This window comes from Callithrix jacchus, chromosome 2, assembly GCF_049354715.1.
Source record: "Callithrix jacchus isolate 240 chromosome 2, calJac240_pri, whole genome shotgun sequence".
In the NCBI taxonomy this organism is placed as follows: Eukaryota; Metazoa; Chordata; class Mammalia; order Primates; family Cebidae; genus Callithrix; species Callithrix jacchus.
The window spans coordinates 127,541,929-127,561,048 of record NC_133503.1 but is presented as its reverse complement, the minus strand read 5'-3'; the positions used below and the strand labels follow the sequence as shown (position 1 = coordinate 127,561,048).

Below are 19,120 nucleotides of genomic sequence, written 5' to 3'. Positions count from 1 at the left end.
ACTAGGTTGTGAGATTTTCAAGGACAGCAATGTTGTTTATCTTTTCATCTCAGGCTAGCACAATGCCTGACACTGAGAAAATATTCGTTGAAATAAGGAATGTATGAAAAACAGAGTTTTACAATTGGGTTGACTATTAATTAATTTTTTATGATTGCCACCTCTAATAGCTCATCTATATCATAGACTAAGTAGTCTTCATAGAATGGTCTGAAAAACTCTGTTATGTATAACATTTCTGAAAAATGTGTCCTGATTTTAAGTTTAAAAATAAGCTTTTTTTAAAAATACCTATTTCTTAAGTTGCAGATCTCCTGTATGTGGAAGACTACACATAAATAACCATGGTTCTTGCCTTCTGAATGCTTAATGTTCTTACGGATGGTTTTTTGTTGTTGTTGGTGTTGTTGTTTTATTAATGATACTTTATTTTCTAGGATGGCATAATATAATAAAAAGGAGTTTTTTTGTTTTTTTATTGCATTTTAGGTTTTGGGGTACATGTGCAGAACATGCAAGATAGTTACAAAAACAAGCAATGGGGAAAGGATTCCCTGTTTAATAAATGGTGTTGGAAAAATTGATGTTTTTTTTTAAATTGTTCCTTTTAGTCACTTCCAAATTTCTTTGTTATAGAAAAGTGTTCAGTGATAAAAGCAGGAAACATTGAACATTCTTTTTCTCTTACAATGTGACAAATGGACTTATTTTTATAGAAGGCAATAAAATAATACTTTAGCCATTTTAAAATATTAAAATTTAAGTTTTTTTTATCATCTGTAGATGCCCAGTAACATTTTGAAGGGAGTTTTGGAAGTTTTTATATTTTAAGGGAAATTATGATCAGACTGTTGAATCCAGCTAAATATTTTCCATAGCTGTTTATAGCCTATTCAATTTCCATGGTTGTCTTTTGGAGCTGCATGTGAATTTATGTATGACAACTTCCCTAATTCCAAACAACAGTTCGCATTTCTTGGTTTAACATTGTAATTTCCGTATATGCTTTCTGATTTTTGAAATGTGATTCTTATTACTGGTTGGTTATTGAGTGTGAGATTGACAGTAATAATATCCTATTGATAATGGGGTCACATTTCAGAATAAAGGATGTTAAAGCTGAAGACTTTATTTCAGCTTTGACTTACTTAAATTATCAAGAAAGAAGTATGATTGCTTATTTGTCCTGTTGTTTCTCAGTAGCCAGATATTAGAGGTTAAAATTAACTAATGTTCGTAAACCTTTAATAATAATAACTTAATGAAATGTAGGTTAATAGAAAATCCAGCTAACTGGTCTTTCAGTAGTTGGGTTGTGAATGTACATGTGCCTAGAAGTTGACCAGCATTTGTTAGTGACACTTTTAGCCATTAGGTTTGAAACACCATTCATGTAACCACAACTCTGTCTTCCCAATCATTCCAGTACAGTAGGATATAACTAAACTAATGGTGTTAATGTGAACTTGTAAGCATTTAAATTTATAGACATCCAAAACTACTTGAAACAATAAACAATTGAAGTTACTTCGTAATGGAAAGTGAGCCAACTACTGACCAGCAATAGTTGTAAGAAATTAAAATTTCTTTTCTGAGCCATAAATGAGGTTTAAGTTTTTTCTGTGCGATATTTCTAAAAAGTTTATAATGTTGCCCTTCTGATTTAAAATGGATTTTATTCTGTGTAAATTGTATATGAAACTCACTATGCTTTTTCACACTCAACTCTAAGAGAATAAAGGCAAATGCCCTTGACAAGAGGATATTTGGTAAATTTATTCAATAGAATCTCAGTTCTTTATTCTAAGGAATTATTCTTAATTCTGAATGAAATGATTCTAAATCATTGTCCCTGTTCTCAAGTAACTTACAATATAAGTAACAAAGATGTCCACAGTTAAAGTCTATGGTTGACACTCCTTCCTTTGAGAGGCAGTTTCAATATGCATGGGCTTTTTGACTCATTTATAAATAGTAGAATGAAGGAGAAGTGATGCTGCGTGATTTCCAGAGGCCACATCAGAAAAGGCAACCTTGTGCTTAGAGCCCCAAGCTTCTATATGTCAGACTACCTAAGACTAGCAAGGAAGCCACACTATTGTACACTCTCCAGTAGCCAGCCCTAGTCTTTGAGGCCTTCCAACCCATCCACCAGATAGAAGTGAAAGAGCTTTTGGATGACTCTCAGCCTTGTTTCAACCCCAGCTTTCTAGTATTCCCAGCTAAGACTCTGACACCATGGAGCAGAGACAAGCCATCCACTCTGTGTCCTGTCCAAATTGCAGACTCATAGATAATACAAGCCTAACAAAATGGTCTTTATTTTATGCCACTAAGTTTGGGGTGGTTTATTACACAGCTGTGATTACTGGAACAAAGACTTACTTGATTTAGTATATACTATGGGTGAATAGGAGATAATGACCTTCTCTCCTGGAAGAGTTGTGGGAAGCTTCACAGAAACAATGACATACGAACTTGGCAAGATAATGACCTTCTCTCCCGGAAGAGTCGTGGGAAGCTTCCCAGAAACAATGACATATGAACTTGGCTTTGAATGATGAGTCTACTAAGTAAAGAAGGTAGAAGAGTCCTAAAACTGGGAGAGCTGTGTGGAATAGCCTGGAGGCTAAGAGAGAATCTTGTGTTTGGTGGATGAAAAGAAGTTTGGGATGGAAAGAGCATTAGATAGAGCCGGAATGGTGGTCAAGAAGCTAGAAGTTGTACAATAATTTTCTTGTTATGCCAAGGAAATTTCAACTGTAGCTTTGTAGGAATAGAAAGTAGTAATCAATTTGCCTTGTAAAAAGATAACTATCGGTAGTGTGGAAGGTAGGCTAAAAGGCAAAGTGGAAGGCAAGAAGAACAGGTGATGGTTATATATATCTTTCAGATGACAGATGATTGAAGCTGAGATATGTAGCTTTCTTACAATACTAAAGTAAGATCAGTTAGTTAACAATGGTTGTTTGAATTGGTAAATTATGTATTGAATTCATATGGTCAAGGCATAATAATTAGAGGCTACAGTCCATCCTGCATTTTGGTAAATTTAAATCAATGCCTTTGTAAAACATTGATTTTATTCAATTTATTAATATTGCTGAATGACATCTAAAAACTTCCTCCAGTATGAATTTTGGAGAATTTTTATTTTTTAATCCCATTTTTATATTATCATTAAGCCATTGATTATAGTAGGACATTTAAAGAAATTAGACCACATTGTATCAGCTAATGACTAATGGAACCATATGTTATATGCATTCTGTTCCTCAGAATGAACATTAGTTCAGAGTAAAGTTTTGAAAAGATTAGTACTTTGTGTAATCATAAAGATTTTACATTGAGAAAATATATATAGTATGTTTAGTTAATATGGTTATGGGAACATAATACACAGCTGGGGTCAGCAGCTTTCTGTATGGATTTGATTGACATTTAGCATTTGAAGTTACTTCACATATTTTTAGTGCAATAAATAAAAGTTCAGTAGTAACATATAAATTTTTATTTAAATCATAATACCACATATATCAAAGACTTCTCCAGGACAAAAAATGGTTGGATAGGTCTTGCTCCAGTAATTCTGAGCATAGACTGTGTCCCCATGACATGGGCTGCCTCATCTACACAGCAAATTGCTATCAATTGTGGAATACAGTGATTTGTTTTAAAAGCCTTCTGCCTCCTTTTACATTTTGGTTTTCCTTTACAGTTTTGTGATATTGAAAACATCAATTTAAAAGTTTAATATTTTTAATTCAAAATCAAAAATGACCAAAATTTATAGATAATTTCCATCTGCCTCCTTCTAGTGCTGACTCCTTTTTAACATCTTTAATAAAGAGCACCTCTTAGAATTTGAACAGTCTTGCTTTATAGACTTGCCTTACATTCACACATAAGTCTTCTTTAACAATTCAGGCTGCAAAATCATCCTTAGTCAACTATTTCATGAAAAGCCTAGAGAAATATTCAGCAGAGTATTAAACCAAGTATGAAGCCCTTCTAAAGCTGGTGGCCCTATGTGATTGACAGCACAGGTCACATTCCTATAATGGTTCTTTAACAACCAGCCTTCTTCTTTAGAATTGCTGTAGTGAAACACAGCATTCTGTTTTGTTATCCCCTAGACAAGGGCTACTGTAAGTATGTATTGAAGGGAATTCAGTAGGTCAGCATTACTTCTGCCTTGGATTGATTGTTTGGTCACTAATTCCCATGTCTCTAGCTCAGTCTTTGACCCACAATAGACCCTCAATAAGTAGTGGATGGGTAAGTGGTAGATGATAGTGGTCGCCAGCCTGTCTCAATGATTCTGGTTCAGTTATCTCTAGATAAGACCCAGTGTCCGTTTCTTTGAGCTATAGGTCATGTTACACTGACCTTGCAGATCCCTCTTCCATCCAGCTTGGGGGATTTCTTTTAACTCTGGGCCTTGCATTTCTTGCTCTTACTCAACCTATCAACCTATTTCTCTATTCAGTTTTTCTGAAACCTGTTTAATTTACAGATTGGAATAATAATTGAGCCCTAATAAAAAAGTTAAGACTAGAGTGGTAAGCAGAATAGTGCACCTCTTTCCCCAGAGATCTCTACGTCTTAATTCCTGGAATCTGACAATATGTTAGACCATATAGTGATGGGAAATTAAGGCTGCAGATGGAAATTCGGTTGAAAATCAGCAGACCTTAAACATAGTGAAATTATCCTGGATTATCCAATTAAGTCCAATATAATCACAAAGGCCCTTAAGTGGAAAAGAGAGGCAGAAGAAGAAAGTCAGAGGGAGAGATAAGACTAAGCAAGCAATGTCAGAATGATGTGTAGTGAGAAGGAGTCCACCTGTCATTGCTGGCTTTGAAGACAGAGGAAGGGGGTGGTCTCTACAAGCTAAACACACACACACACACACACACACACACACACACACAGAAACAGCTTCTCCACTAGAACCTCCAGAGAAGAACACAGCTCTGCCAACTTCCTCACACACACACACACACACACACACACACACACACACACACAGAAACAGCTTCTCCACTAGAACCTCCAGAGAAGAACACAGCTCTGCCAACTTCCTCACACACACACACAGAAACAGCTTCTCCACTAGAACCTCCAGAGAAGAACACAGCTCTGCCAACTTCCTGACTTTTGATCAGTAACATCTGTCAGACTTCTGCCCTCCAGAACTGTAAGATGATAAACTGGCATTGTCCTGGGCATTATGTTATGGTAACTTGTTGCATCAGCCATAGGAAACAAAAACAGCTCATTCCACGCTACGGTGAAACTATCACCCTTTGTCCCAGTTTAGAAATCACTAACCTCCATGGCTGGTATTAATGTCTACCCATGTGTTTGCCACTTCTCTTGATAGCCAAAAGTAGAGTTCTGTCTTCTTTTTTTGTGTATTTCTGTTTCCTTTAACTGGACCACTAAGTTTATGGTTTCAGACTAATGGATGTTGTTTTCTTAGCAAAGAATGCAATACAGCCTATTCCGGAAGACACTTGTTTCTTGGGATGTTACCAGTGAAGAGACTGTGAGAAAAAGGCCTCTGCCACCAAATTCATTTGAAAAACCTAGGTTAAATAAGGTTCTTTGTTCTTTAAGCACTTACAAAAATATAATCTATGTATAAGGTTTTTTAAAAAAAAATTCCAACAATTTAAGAGAATATTCAGCAAAGGTATCCCTCTCTCAGTCAAAATTCCTCTCAGCAGTTACCATTTACCTGTGTATCCTCCCAGAGCTATTCTAGACATGTGAGCACATATGCACACATAAAACATACACATATACACATATACACATGCATATATGTATATAATATATACGCACACATTCTGGTTTCCTGTACACACTGTTCTACACTTTGCTTTTGTTTTTTCTAATAAACAGGTTTCCTAATTAACAGAAATCAGAAATTTGAGTGTATAATATGTATATGAAAGACTAAGAGAACTTGATGGATGAAAATAAAAAATTTCTAAACATTTTTGACAACAGATTTTTTTAGAGAATATCTTACAGAACTACCTTTTGAGACTGCACACAACCGAGCTGCCTTCCTAAGAAGAAAAAACATCCTCTGGAGTAGAAATAAGAGTTTAGTGATGACCCCCCACTCCCATTAGAATGGTATAGTGTAAAGGATATGGATTTTGGATTTTAACCTAGGCTGAAATTCTGGCTCCATTACCGACTTGACTGCCTGCTCACCCATGCTTACTGGCTGTGTGGTTTCAGGTACATTGCTTAACTTTATTGAGCATTCTTGTTAATACATTCTCATGTATTCAATAATTTGTTAAGTAGTTAATACATGCGATCAGTGGAGTATTTATGTGCTAAATATTGTTTCAAGTCAAATAAAACAGAATCACCCCAACTGGAGATCCTTCTAGGCTAGTGAGAGAGGTTTCTTTTGTAGCATCACAAGCAGCAGTAAGCTCACAGATCCTCTGGTCTGTCTTAAAGAAAAAACTTTTCACCAAGGTAACAGTTTTTCACTTTTATAGGCATAGATCAACAGTAGCAAATGTCACCTATATTATTTCAAAACTTGAAATTTATGCAAGATGTTTTGGGTATTGATTTTTTAAGTGTCTGTGTACTTTGGTGTTGATTAATGAATTACCAGAACAATTTTATTCATTTGAATAAATACAGCAAGAGTGACAAAATCTTTAGTCACTATGAAATTATGAAATTCCTGTGTAAGTGGCCAGCGTCTTTGTAGATTCTGAATATATTTATCTTAGTGATTGACTTTAAAATTTGATTGGGAGGCCGAGGCGGGTGGATCACGAGGTCAAGAGATCAAGATCATCCTGGTCAACATGGTGAAACCCCGTCTCTACTAAAAATACAAAAAATTAGCTGGGCATGGTGGTGCGTGCCTGTAATCCCAGCTACTCCAGAGGCTGAGGCAGGAGAATTGCCTGAACCCAGGAGGCAGAAGTTGCCGTGAGCCAAGATCGCGCCATTGCACTCCAGCCTGGGTAACAAGAGCGAAACTCCGTCTCAAAAAAAAAAAAAAATTGAATTCCCCAGAACTAGATACTCGTATTTTCAAGTCTATATGTATGTGTTTTACAGGAAAATTTTTGAATTCTCATTCTTTTTCAATATCTGTAAAGCAGATACTCATTTTAACATTAAGTGTATTCACTCTTTATTACTTTCTTTGTCCCATTTCCATTTCTTCATGCTCTTAATGAATTTAAATAGCAAAATCATATTCATTAGAAGAAGATAGCTTTAGGAATTTAATTGAAAATAACAAATGCAATTTCTTTTTCTTTTTTTTTCTTTTTTTTTTTTTTTGCCATTTTGTATGCCAGAAAGTTTCAACTTCTCTTTTTATTTTCTCGGGCCAACAAAATGACGTATAGGCCTAGTGAATTCCAGGCAACATTCACCACTGGTTTTACTGAATCTGACTTCAGTCTGTTAATTTATTTAGGAGATGGTTTTGGTTTTTATAAGGTCAACTAGAAATTTGTAGGCTACTTTTCCCACTTATTCTAAGATCAATTTTTTTTTTAAATGCTGACATTTAAAAATTGAAAATACAGTGGTAACATTGGTGATGTCGAATCTTTAAGCACATTATTTAAAACTCTTCCATTTAAAAGGTGTTTCCATAATTGAGTTTATTTCATAATGGGAATTCTGTTAAGGTCAACCTGATAGCTGCTTAGTTAATAGCAGCAAGTACCTGATATTTTAATTTGGCTGTTGGTTAAGGTCATTTCAATTAAAGTTTGATCTGATATGTCCTAAAAACAAACCATAAATTATTTTGCTTTTTTTTTTTTAAACCAAATGATCTGTGCCCTATCCAGTGCTTAGGATGGATTCTCAATGTGTACACTGTCCTTACCTTACCTCTCATCTTCATCCCTCTCCCTGTATCTGAGCTTTTCCCTAATCCCAGGGTAAGGTCAGTGATCAGGAGGATGGATGCCAGGGAAGTCTGTGATAAAACAAAGATATATACTTTTGTTATTTCAACATGAGTGAAACAGCTGCCTCAGAACACCCTGCCATGGTGGATAAGCAGGAATTGACCATTTGGTGGCTTTTTTGCTGTGACTGCTGCAGTCCAAGAATTTGAGACTTCATTCTCCCCAGAGATATTGCCTGTAATAAATCACGAACATAGCAGTATTCTTCCAGGCTATTCTTCTCAACTCCAGATAATTTACAGTGAGTGAGACTAATTAGCCTAAAGTGTATTTACAGGTTTGTCAGTCAGAGTTGTATAGAGAGCCAGCATTTGGGTGACACGTGGACACAGTGCAAGATGTGGACACACAAAATAAACTTGGCCTTTGGCTTCTGTGACAGCCTTTCTCCCTGGTTTTACTCATTTTTCAAGCCGTTCCTTTTCAGTCTCTTTTGACTCATTTCTTTCTCTAGCTGTCTGTTCCTAAAATGTTAATATTCTCCACTATTTCTTACTAAATCTTTTCTCTCTGGGTGATCATTTTAGCTCACTCATTTGCATTATGGCAATGACTGCTGTCCCAGTGCATCTAGTCCAGACATCTCTTCTGAGCCCTATACCTGTGGATTTGTTAATCTACTCAACATATATCTCCATTTATATATCCTCAGGTAGTTCAGACTCACCTGTTGTATCTGAAACTGAAGTCTTTATGCCTAATACTAAACCTTCTCCTCTTCTATATCACCGTCTTCACAATAGCAAAAGCTACAAAATCTAGAATTCTGAGAATATTGTCATGGAAGAGAAATAATAAGATCTAGAACCATTCTCTCACGAAATGGAAGATCAGATCCAAAAGTATTACGTATATACATACACAGATACACTGACACGTATCTCATACACAGAAACACACACACATACATATACACACATGCCACTGTTCAAAGAGTAATATTGCATAGTTTTGTATGGTTTTGAAATTTAAATAAATATAATCATTTATTTAAATGTGTGTATTTTTTTTTAAGAGATGGGGGTCTCACTCTGTCACCCAGGCTGGAATGCAATGGCATGATCATAGCTCACTACAACCTCAAACTCCTGGGCTCAAAGGATCCTCTGCTTCAGCCTCTTGAATAGCTGGCACTACAAATGTGGACCACCACACCAGCTAATTTACCTTTTACTTTTTTTTCTTTTTTCTTTTTTTTTTGTAGCGACAGAGTCTCAATGTCTATGTCTTGCCCAGTAGTCTAGTCTCATACTTCTCATACTACTAGGCTCAAAGGATCCTCCCGCCTCACCCTCCCAAAGTGTTATGATTACAGGCATGAGCCTTGCTCTTTTGCTCAACATTATGCTTAAGATTCATATGTGTGTATAGCAGTATAATCTAGTCCATTATATGAAAATTTATTAATTTATTTGCCTGTTTTCCTGTGGAGAGACATTTAGGTAGTTCTTGCATTTTACTGTTTTAAACAATGCATCTATGATTGTGTACCTATCTTCTGATACATGTATGCAAACGTTTCTCAAAGGAATGCACCTATGAGTGGAATTCCTAGGTTATAGGTACATAGACCTTGACAGTTATTGCCAAATTGCTTTTTAAAATGGTTTCAAACATTTGCACTTCTACCAGCAATAATTTATCTAGTTATTCCACATCCTCCAAAATCTTTGATATTATTGTATGTTTTAATTTTTTCTAATCTGGTGAAAATATTTCACACTGGTTTTAATTTGCATTTCCTTTGTCACTAATGACGTTGAGCTTATTATCATATGCTTATTTACTCCCATTGGTCCCCCTTTTGGAAGTTTCTGTAGCGTCTGGCATATGCTTCGGTTTTTAAAAAAAATCCTTTGTAAGAGTTCTTTGGATACTAATTATTTGTTACTAGTATATGTTGCAGTATCTCCTCACAGTTTGTCACTTGTCATTTCATTCTCTTTAAGATATCTATGGATAAACAGAAGTACTTACTTCAAATGCAATTCAATGTATCAATCTTTATCTTAATGGTTTTCAATTTCTGCCTTCAACAAACTTTCTTATTTCAAGATACTAAAGACATTCCCCTTTATTTTCTCCTAAAAGCTTTAAAGTTTTGCCTTTCTCACTGAAGTGTTTAATTCACCTGGAATCATGCCTACTTGACTTCTGAAACACAAAAAATTGAATTGTAGTGTGTTGTATAGATAGAGATAGAGATTTGCCTCATAAAATTAGTTATTTTATCTAAAATAACAATTGACTTTTTAAATTTAAAATCATAGTTGTCTCAGAAGTCAAACAAACGTGATTCTTCAAGTGTTATGGTGTCATCAGTCACTATTTATTTTCCTGGACCTCTTTCTTCACTCTGGTTGGTACCTTTGACATATTTCAGAACTATTATTCTCAGAATATGTTATAAAATGTAAGTAACTCTAAACAATATTAATGCTTCTTGTTTGACTAGGAAAGGATTGCTATTCCAGCCATAATGATATCATCTTAAACGTTGCTGAGAAAATGTCTTTACAAAATGAGATACAGAGCATTTTAAATATGTTACTAATTCAACTCCTAGAAAGTTATAAGGGAAGTCAATCATTTACTCTAACATTTTAAGAGAAACTTTTCCTGGATGAGACTTCTTTTAAGTAAATGTAGCTTTTGATCTATGGCATTTATTTTTAATTAGATATGTAGTGTAATTTTGATTCAAGTTGTAGTTTGTGTATGTGTGTGTCTGTGTGTGTGTTTTAACACAGTATGAAAGTAAACTAATAGAACATAGGAATCTCAGCAACTATATTATTGAGAATATACACAACCTTTTAGTGAGGGTATCATCTGGAGATGATTTATTATATTCCCTTTATTTGAAAAAAGACTTAGGATTTAGCCTGTAACTTTAGATTCTTATTCTATCATGAATCTTTCCTCTTTAATTGACATTAATCATTTATTCCACAAATATTTATTGAGAATCTGTATTTTGCAAAGTAGTATATGCTCAACTATTCAAGTATAACAAATTCAGATTCAGGAACTGAAAGAGTTCTAAGACCATTTATAATAACCTCAGCCTTCCACAAATGCAGAAACTGAGGTCCAGTTTCATACTGCATTAAAACACACTTAGACACACACATATACAAACTACCTGATGAAAATTTCTATTGAGATTCAGAATATCTAGATTCAAAATATCTCCTATTGAACTACGTTGTCCACAGAAAACTATCTGAAATGAACTAATTGTTAAATGTTGATATAATATTTATAGAGAAGCCTAAAGAGATAAGTTACTCTTTGTGAACAAATTATGTCACATAGTCATTACCTTCAAGCTATTTATAACATTTTTAAGATGAAAAGACACATTTGAAAAAATCGGGTAAAGTAAAAGGTTTAACTGAAAGCTTTCTGAGAGCAGGAGTAACACTTAAATTATATTTGTTCTATTTTCCCAACATAGTGAGCTCTTCATTGTATATAATCAATATGTACAGTATTGATTAAATAAATAAAACTATATATTGAAATATAAGGTACAGATATTAGATACCCTAAATGACCAGAGGAAAAAAATTAAATAGGAATGTAAAAAAAAAAATTTAAGTCTTTGTGGAAGGTTTAGAATTTAAACAGAGCTATAATTTCATTCAGAACACCCAAGTTTCCAATTATTTGTTTCTCTCACTTTCTGTTAAAACTTTATATACAGGTTCTCTGAGTTGTTTGCTTTCAAATTATACTTCTGAGCATGATTTCATGGAACAAACATGTTTGTGAAAAAATACTATGATAAATATGTTAAGATATAGGTACGAGGATATTAATTCTTGTCTTCTTTGTAAGGGCATTCAAATATTGAACCAACCCAAACCTCTGTCAGTAAACTAAATGGTTAGTATATCAAAATGAAAATTAATGATGAATGTAGATCTAAAATTTTCAGTATGAAAACATATCTCTAATATATTGTAAAAATATCAAGCTGCAAAACTATAAATGTATAAAATGATTGTCTTTTTATTTGAAAAAGGCTATGAAAATACAAATAATGCAAAATAAGATAGTAGACATTTGTATTTATCTGTTCTCACACTGATTTAAAGATAAGACATGCCTGAGACTAGGCGATTTATTAAAAAAAAAGGGGTTAAATTGGCTCACAGTTCTGTATGTTGTACAGACTTGTATTCTAGGGAGGCCTCAGGAAACTTACAGTCATGATGGGAGGTGAGAGGGAAGCAGGCACATATTCACATGACCAGCAGGAGAGAGAGAGCAAAAGGGGAAGTGCTACACACTTTTAGACAATCAGATCTCATGAGAACTCACACACTATCACAAGAAAAACAAGGGGGATGTCTACCCCCATGAACCAGGCACTACTCACTAGGTTCCTCCTCCAACATTGGGTATTACAGTTCATCATGAGATTTGGGTGAAGACACAAAGCCAAACCATATTCTGCCACCCTTAGCCCCTCCAAAATCCCCTTCTCACTTTCGAAACATGATCATGCCTTGCCAACAGTCCCCAGAAACCTTAACTCATTCCAGCATTAATGCAAAACTTCAAGTCTGACGTCTCATCTTAGATGAGGCAAATCTCTTTCACCTATGAGCCTGTAAAATCAAAACCAAGCTAATTTCTTCCAAGTTACAATGAGGGTACAGGCATCGGGTAAGTGCTCCTATTCTACATGGGAGAAATTGGCCAAAACCAATGAGCTACAGGCCCCGTGCAAGTCTGAAACCTAACATGGCAGTCGCTAAATCTAAAAGCTCCAAAATAATCTCCTTTAATTCCATGTCTCACATCCAGGGCACAGTGATGCAAGGGGTGGACTCCCAAGACCTAGGGAAACTCTACCCCTGTGGCTCTGTAGGCTACAGTCCCCATTGCTGCTTTCACAGGCTGGTGTTGAGTGCCTGCAGCTTTTCCAGGTGCACAGCACAAGCTGTTGATGGATCTACCATTCTGGGGTGTGGAGGACAATGGCTCTCTTCTCACAATTTCATTAGGCACTGTCTCTGAGGGGATTCCAACCCCACATTTTCCATCCAGTCTGCCTTAGTAGAGGTGTCTCCATGAGGGCTCTACACCTGCAGCAGACTTCTTCCTGGATATCCAGGCATTTTTGTATATCCCCTGAAATCTAGGTGGAAGCTCCCAAGCCTCAACCCTTGCACTCTGCACATCTGCAGGCTTAACACCACATTGAAGCCATTAAGGCTTGGGGCTTGCACACTCTAAAGCAACAGCCCAAGCTGCATTTTCATGCCTTTCAGCTACAGCTGGAACAGGAGCAGCCACGATGCCATGTCCTAGGGTGCCATGTCCCGAGGCTGCACAGAGTAGCGGGGCCCTTGACCTGGCCCACAAAACCATTATACCTTCCTGGGCCTCCAGACCTGTGAGGGGAGGGACTGCCATGAAGATCTCTGAAATGCCTTGGAGGCATTGTCTTGGTTATTAATATTTGGCTCCTCTTTACTTGTGTAAATTTTCCATACTTTTATGTTCTGCTTCCCTTTTAAATAAAAGTTCCAATTTCAGGTCATTTCTTTGTTCATGCAGAAGAAAGTAGGCTTTTAAAAGCAGCCTGGCCACACATTGAATGCTTTGCTGCTTCGAAATTGCTTCCACTAGATATGCGAAATCATCTCTCTCAAGTTCAAAGTTCAACAGATCCCTAGAGCAGGGGCACATGTCACCAGTCTCTTTGCTAAAGCATAACAAGAGTGACCTTTACTCCAGTTCCCAATAACTTCCTTCAGTGTGGACTTCATTGTCCATATCACCATCAACATTTTGGTCACAACAGTTTAGTCTCTAGGAAGTTCCAAACTTTCCCTCATCTTCCTGTCTTCTTCTGAGCCCTCCAAACTGTTCCAACCCCTGTTCATTACCCAGTTCCAAAGTTACTTCCACATTTTCAGATATCTTTATAGCAATACCCTACTTCTCTGGTACCACACACACTGTCACAAGAATAGCAAGGGGGAAGCCCACCCCATGATGCAATCACCTCCCGACAGGCCCCTTCTCCAACATTGAGGATTATAGTTCAATATGAGATTCAGGTAGGGACACAGAGCCAAACCACATCAACGTTTTTGTGTTCCTTTTTATGCTTTTCAGAATTTACAAAAAGTCTAACAATGAAGATTTATTATCTATAAAAATAATAAAACATTTCTAAGGGTTGTGGAGAGAGTTCTAAATTTACTCTATTGACTTACCATGGATATGAAAGCTCAATGATCTCCATTCTGGACAACTTTTACTGAGTACCTGTTATGACTAGGCACTAAGAACAGGAGTCCAAATCTATTTCTTAAGCCCCTCATGACCTCAGAAGAAAATGTAAATTGTAAATGGAACTCCAGGAATCTATTTATTTATTCTTCAGTCTGGTCACTTCAGAGTGGTCCTTTAGTCATATGCTGATTTTTTTTTCAAACAAAATTGATAGATCTCTGTGTTCTGATACACAGTATCTATATGATTGACACAATTACAGATATCTTTCCATGTCTGACTTTTTAAATATGGTTTCAGCTTTTATATTAGATACAGAGGGTACATGTACAGGTTTGTTACAGGGATATATTGAGTGATGCTGAGGTTTAGGATAGGGATCTCATCACCCAGGTATTGAGCACAGCGTATTTCAGCCTATGACCCCTCCTTCCCTTGTCCATGTGGTAATCCCTAGTGTCTATTGTTTCTGTCTTTATGTCCATCTATAGCCAAATGTTTAGCTCTCACTTATAAGAGAGAACACAGGTATTTGGTTTTCTGTTCCTGCATTAATTTGCTCTGGATTATGGTCTCCAGCTGCATCCATGTTGCTGCAAAAGACATGATTTCATTCTTTTTTGATGGCTGTGTAGTATTATGTATATGTATATACAACATTTGTATGCATACTATATTTTCTTTACTCAGTCCACTAATGATGGGTACCTAGGTTGATTCCATGCCTTTGCTGTTGTGAATAGTGCTGCAATGAACATGCCAGTGCATGTGTCTTTTTGGTTGAACACTTTGGGTTTTTCGAGGGGGTATATGCCCTGTAACGGGATTGCTGGATTGAATGGTAGTTATGTTTTAAGTTCTTTGACAAATCTCCAAACTACTTTCCACTGTGGCTAAAGTAATCTACATTCCTTCCAGCAGAGTATAAGTGTCCCCTTTTCTCCGCATCCTCACCAGCATATATTATTATTTGACTTTTTAATAGGCATTCTGATTAGTGTTAGATGGTATCTCGTTGTGGTTTGCATTTGCATTTCTTTGATGACTAGTGATGTGCAGCATTTTGTTCATGTTTGTTGGCTGCTTGTATGTCTTCTTTTGAGAAGTGTCTGTTTGTGTCCTTTGCCCATTTTTTAATGGGGCAATTGCTTTCTGCTTATTGATTTAAGTTCCTTATAGATTCTGGATACTAGACCTTTGACAGATGCATAGTTTGACAATATTTTCTCGCATTCTGTAGGCCAACTGTTTACTTTGTTGATAGTTTCTTTTGCTTTGCAGAAACTCTTCAGTTAAATTAGGTCCCTCTTGTCAATTTTTGTTTTTGTTGCAATTGCTTTTGTTTTTGTTGAAATTGGCAAAAATTATTCGCCAAGGCCAGTATCGAGAAGGGTATTTTCTAGGTTTTCTTCTAGGTTTTTTATAGCTTGAAGTCTTACATTTAAATGTTTAACCAACCTGAGTTAATATTTTTATACAGTAAAAGATAGCGTGATATGGTTTGGATTGTGTCCCTACCCAAATATCATGTTGAATTGTAGTCCTCAATCTTGGAGAAGGGGGTGGGTGGGAGGTGATTGGATAATGGGGACAGATTTCTTTCTTGCTGTTCTTGTGATAGTGAGTTCTCATGAGATTTCGTTGTTTAAAAGTGTGTGGCATCTTCTCCCTCCCTCTCTTCCTTCTTTCCGACTGTGTAAGATAGGCCTGCTTCCCTTTCACCTTCCATCATGAGGCTTCTCAGTCATGTTTCCTGTACAGCCTGTGGAACTGTGAGTCAATTAAACCTCTTTTCTTTATAAATTACCCAGATTCAGGTTGTTCTTTGTGGCAATACAAGAATGGACTAATATATAAAGATTCAGTTTCAATCTTCGGCAAATGGCTAGCCAGTTTTCCATGTACCATTTATTGTATTGGGAGTCCTTCCCACCTTGCTTGTTTTTCCATTTCTTACTTTTAATTGAGATAATTCAGTTATCTCTTTTGCCTAGGAGGAGTACAAGCAGCACTAAGACAGTTAGGGCCAGAGAAAAATGTTTAATGTGTCTTGAGTTGACAATGAAAACTTATACATGTAATAATTATACTTGTATCCCATACTGTATCATTTTCTCCTTCTTTTGAATATAATTTTAGATATTTAATTATATGTTACCATAGTTATGTCTGTATTTATTGTTAATTTTAACATTGCAAATCCCAGAGGGTAGTATTTGTCATCTTGGATGCATTAATGCCTAGCACCTTGGCATGCCTGTGATGATAATATTGTCTGAAATTGGCTTGCTTGGAATAAGACAGAACATGTCCCAGGTCTAGTGGCAGCCAACCATAGTTAATTGTCTGTAATCGAGATGCCAAGAAAGACTCTGTAATGGATTCATTTCTAATCATCTGTGCAACTAGGTAAGGATACAGGCTTTAAAAAATACTCATCATCTAAACACACTTGATATTTGGGGGTTTTCATTGGTTATTTTTCTCTGCTGTTAGCAAAAACTTTTATGTAGTTTATACAGTATTAGCAGGTAATAATAAGTGTCCAAATATTTTGTAGGAATTTACAAGTATTTTCATTTACATCAACTAATTTAATCTTTAGACCACTTCTAGGCAAATGCTAATATCTCAGTTTTACAGTGGAGAAAATAGAAGTCAAGTTAGTTTAAATGACTTGCCTAAAGTTACATAGCTAATGTGAAATAGACCTGGGTTCAACCTTATGTTTCCTGACTTCAAGTCCCATGCTTTCTCAACTATACCAAACTGCTGTGACCCCACCCTGGCCTTCAAAGTTGGAAATAGAGGGGTATTACCAAGTATTACTGGGTTAACTCAACCTAATCATAATCTCCCCAGAAGCCACCTCTAATTGTTAATATTAAGCATATTTTATTTAGGTTCCATAAGGAACCACTGACAAGGTTTCTACCAGGATATTAACATACATTCCAAAGCTTTACTTCTGACTGAACTGTTACTCTCCAGCACATTCTTCCTAGACCAATTAATAGTGACCATGACAGTCAGCCTCTTATCTTAGGATTCAAAGAAAATATCTACATAAATAACAGCAGTCAATCCACTGAGGTAGTGACTACAATACTGAACCTAAATAAAATGTAGTTTACTAAATGAAGATATGTGGATTCAATAAATGATATGGACCAACATTTCATCAGCAACTGCTATAAATGTGAAAAATCATATTTTTCATATATGCACATAATCTTCAGACCCACTAAGGGTAATTCATCTGACCAAAACTTTCTGCTGCTAAGAGATTAAAATGCATGTTAATCAGTAGAATTTAAGAAAGCCAGAGTAAAATGTAAATTGTGATGAAATCGTTAAAGGAATAACTTGAAAAACCTTCAGTATCCTGTCATAAAAGTGATTATAGCACAGAGGATAGAATATTTTGTTTCTTGACCTTGATTTTGAGTATTGTTATAGGTTCTTGAATTGTCCTTAGATCAGAATAAAGATGGATTAATTCTAAAGCAGTTAGAAAAATTAGTCTCTTCATCTCTTTCCTTATAGTTAATAGCATAGAGAAATAAATCTCTAAACCATTTCTGAAACAGGATTTAACTGTCATTTCACTTATGTGTCTCTTCATTTTCATTTCCTTTTACTCTATAACAGAAGTTTTTAAAAATAAAACTATTTTTATTTTCTTTTTAACTCTAGGCCTGATTCTTCACTACCTGAGACGTTGAAAAAGGAGCACATCTCAGCTGAAAACATGTCCTTAGAAACTCTGAGAAACAGCAGCCCAGAAGACCTCTTTGATGAGATTTAACAGTCTCAGAAAATACTTTGATGTTTGCTAGACCATGTTTTCTATTCATTTCTTAAAAATGAAAAAGCACATTTCAAGTCAGCGGCAGCTATTACTGTACCTTACAATTTAATTACATACACACTGAGTTGAAACCATTGTGCAAAATGGATTACACATGTATATGAAGATACCATTTGTTGATGACACTGCCACATTATTCTAAACTATTCATTCAGCATGCCTACAATTACATAAAATTTTAGACTTTTTGTTGCAAAGGACACATTTATCATATTCATTCACACAGTATATGTAATAGCTGTCTAACATCCTGTCTAGGAAAATTTTGAAAATAGGACAAAGAAAACATCATTTTAAAATGTCTTCAGCTTTTTTTGAATAGTCGTATTCAAACATATTCTGAACATTGATGTTTGAGCATTTTAATTTGTGTGATGATATGTAAAATATAATTTTAGTTTGTACATAAACAATCTGAAAATCTGATAATAAAACTTTTTGATTCATTGAACATTTTATGTTCTTAATAAAATGTGTTTAGGTTAACTTTTATCATAGTAACAGGTTTTTAGAAACTGCTTATTAATGTAAATGTAACCCCCTTTTATGGCAAAAGAAAAGCATATTTTTCAGGGATTATTGATAAAAGATTTATCTTACCTATAAAAGGGCCCTTCTTGAAGAAAAGGACCTTGTCATAGCTGTTTATGTCCAAAAACACCTGACACTAGTATCTTTATTGTCACTGTTTCTGCTTGTTAACCATTCATTCTGTCTTCACTTCGTACCCATGTAATATCCATTCCTTCCATGTTACTCAAAGTTAACATCAGAGTTAACTGTGACCACCATGTTGCTAAATCCAATGGTTGGCCCATTCTTAGTCTTCATGTTACTAAGCCTCTGAGCATGTTTGATATAGTTGATCCTTTCTCCCTGGTAAATGTTTTTTTCACTTGACTTTTGCAATAGCCTATGCTCTTTATATTCCTCTTTCTTTCCAGTCACTCATTTTTTAGACTTTTTAGGTGATTCCTTCTCCTTTGTCCAACTGTTAAATGTTTGA

General features: G+C 35.5%; 1 protein-coding gene across 2 annotated transcripts in view; it reads left to right on the top strand.

Moving 5' to 3' along the window:
- XRCC4 (X-ray repair cross complementing 4) overlaps positions 1 to 18,565 on the top strand; it is a 271,368-nt gene extending 252,803 nt beyond the window's left edge. The window contains exon 8 of one of the 2 annotated variants that reach the window (XM_008991862.5): positions 17,940 to 18,565. In XM_008991862.5, coding sequence (XP_008990110.1) covers positions 17,940 to 18,051 — 112 coding nt within the window. In that variant the 3' untranslated portion in view covers positions 18,052 to 18,565. 2 annotated transcript variants of the gene reach the window in all.
- The last annotated feature ends 555 nt before the right edge of the window (positions 18,566 to 19,120 follow it).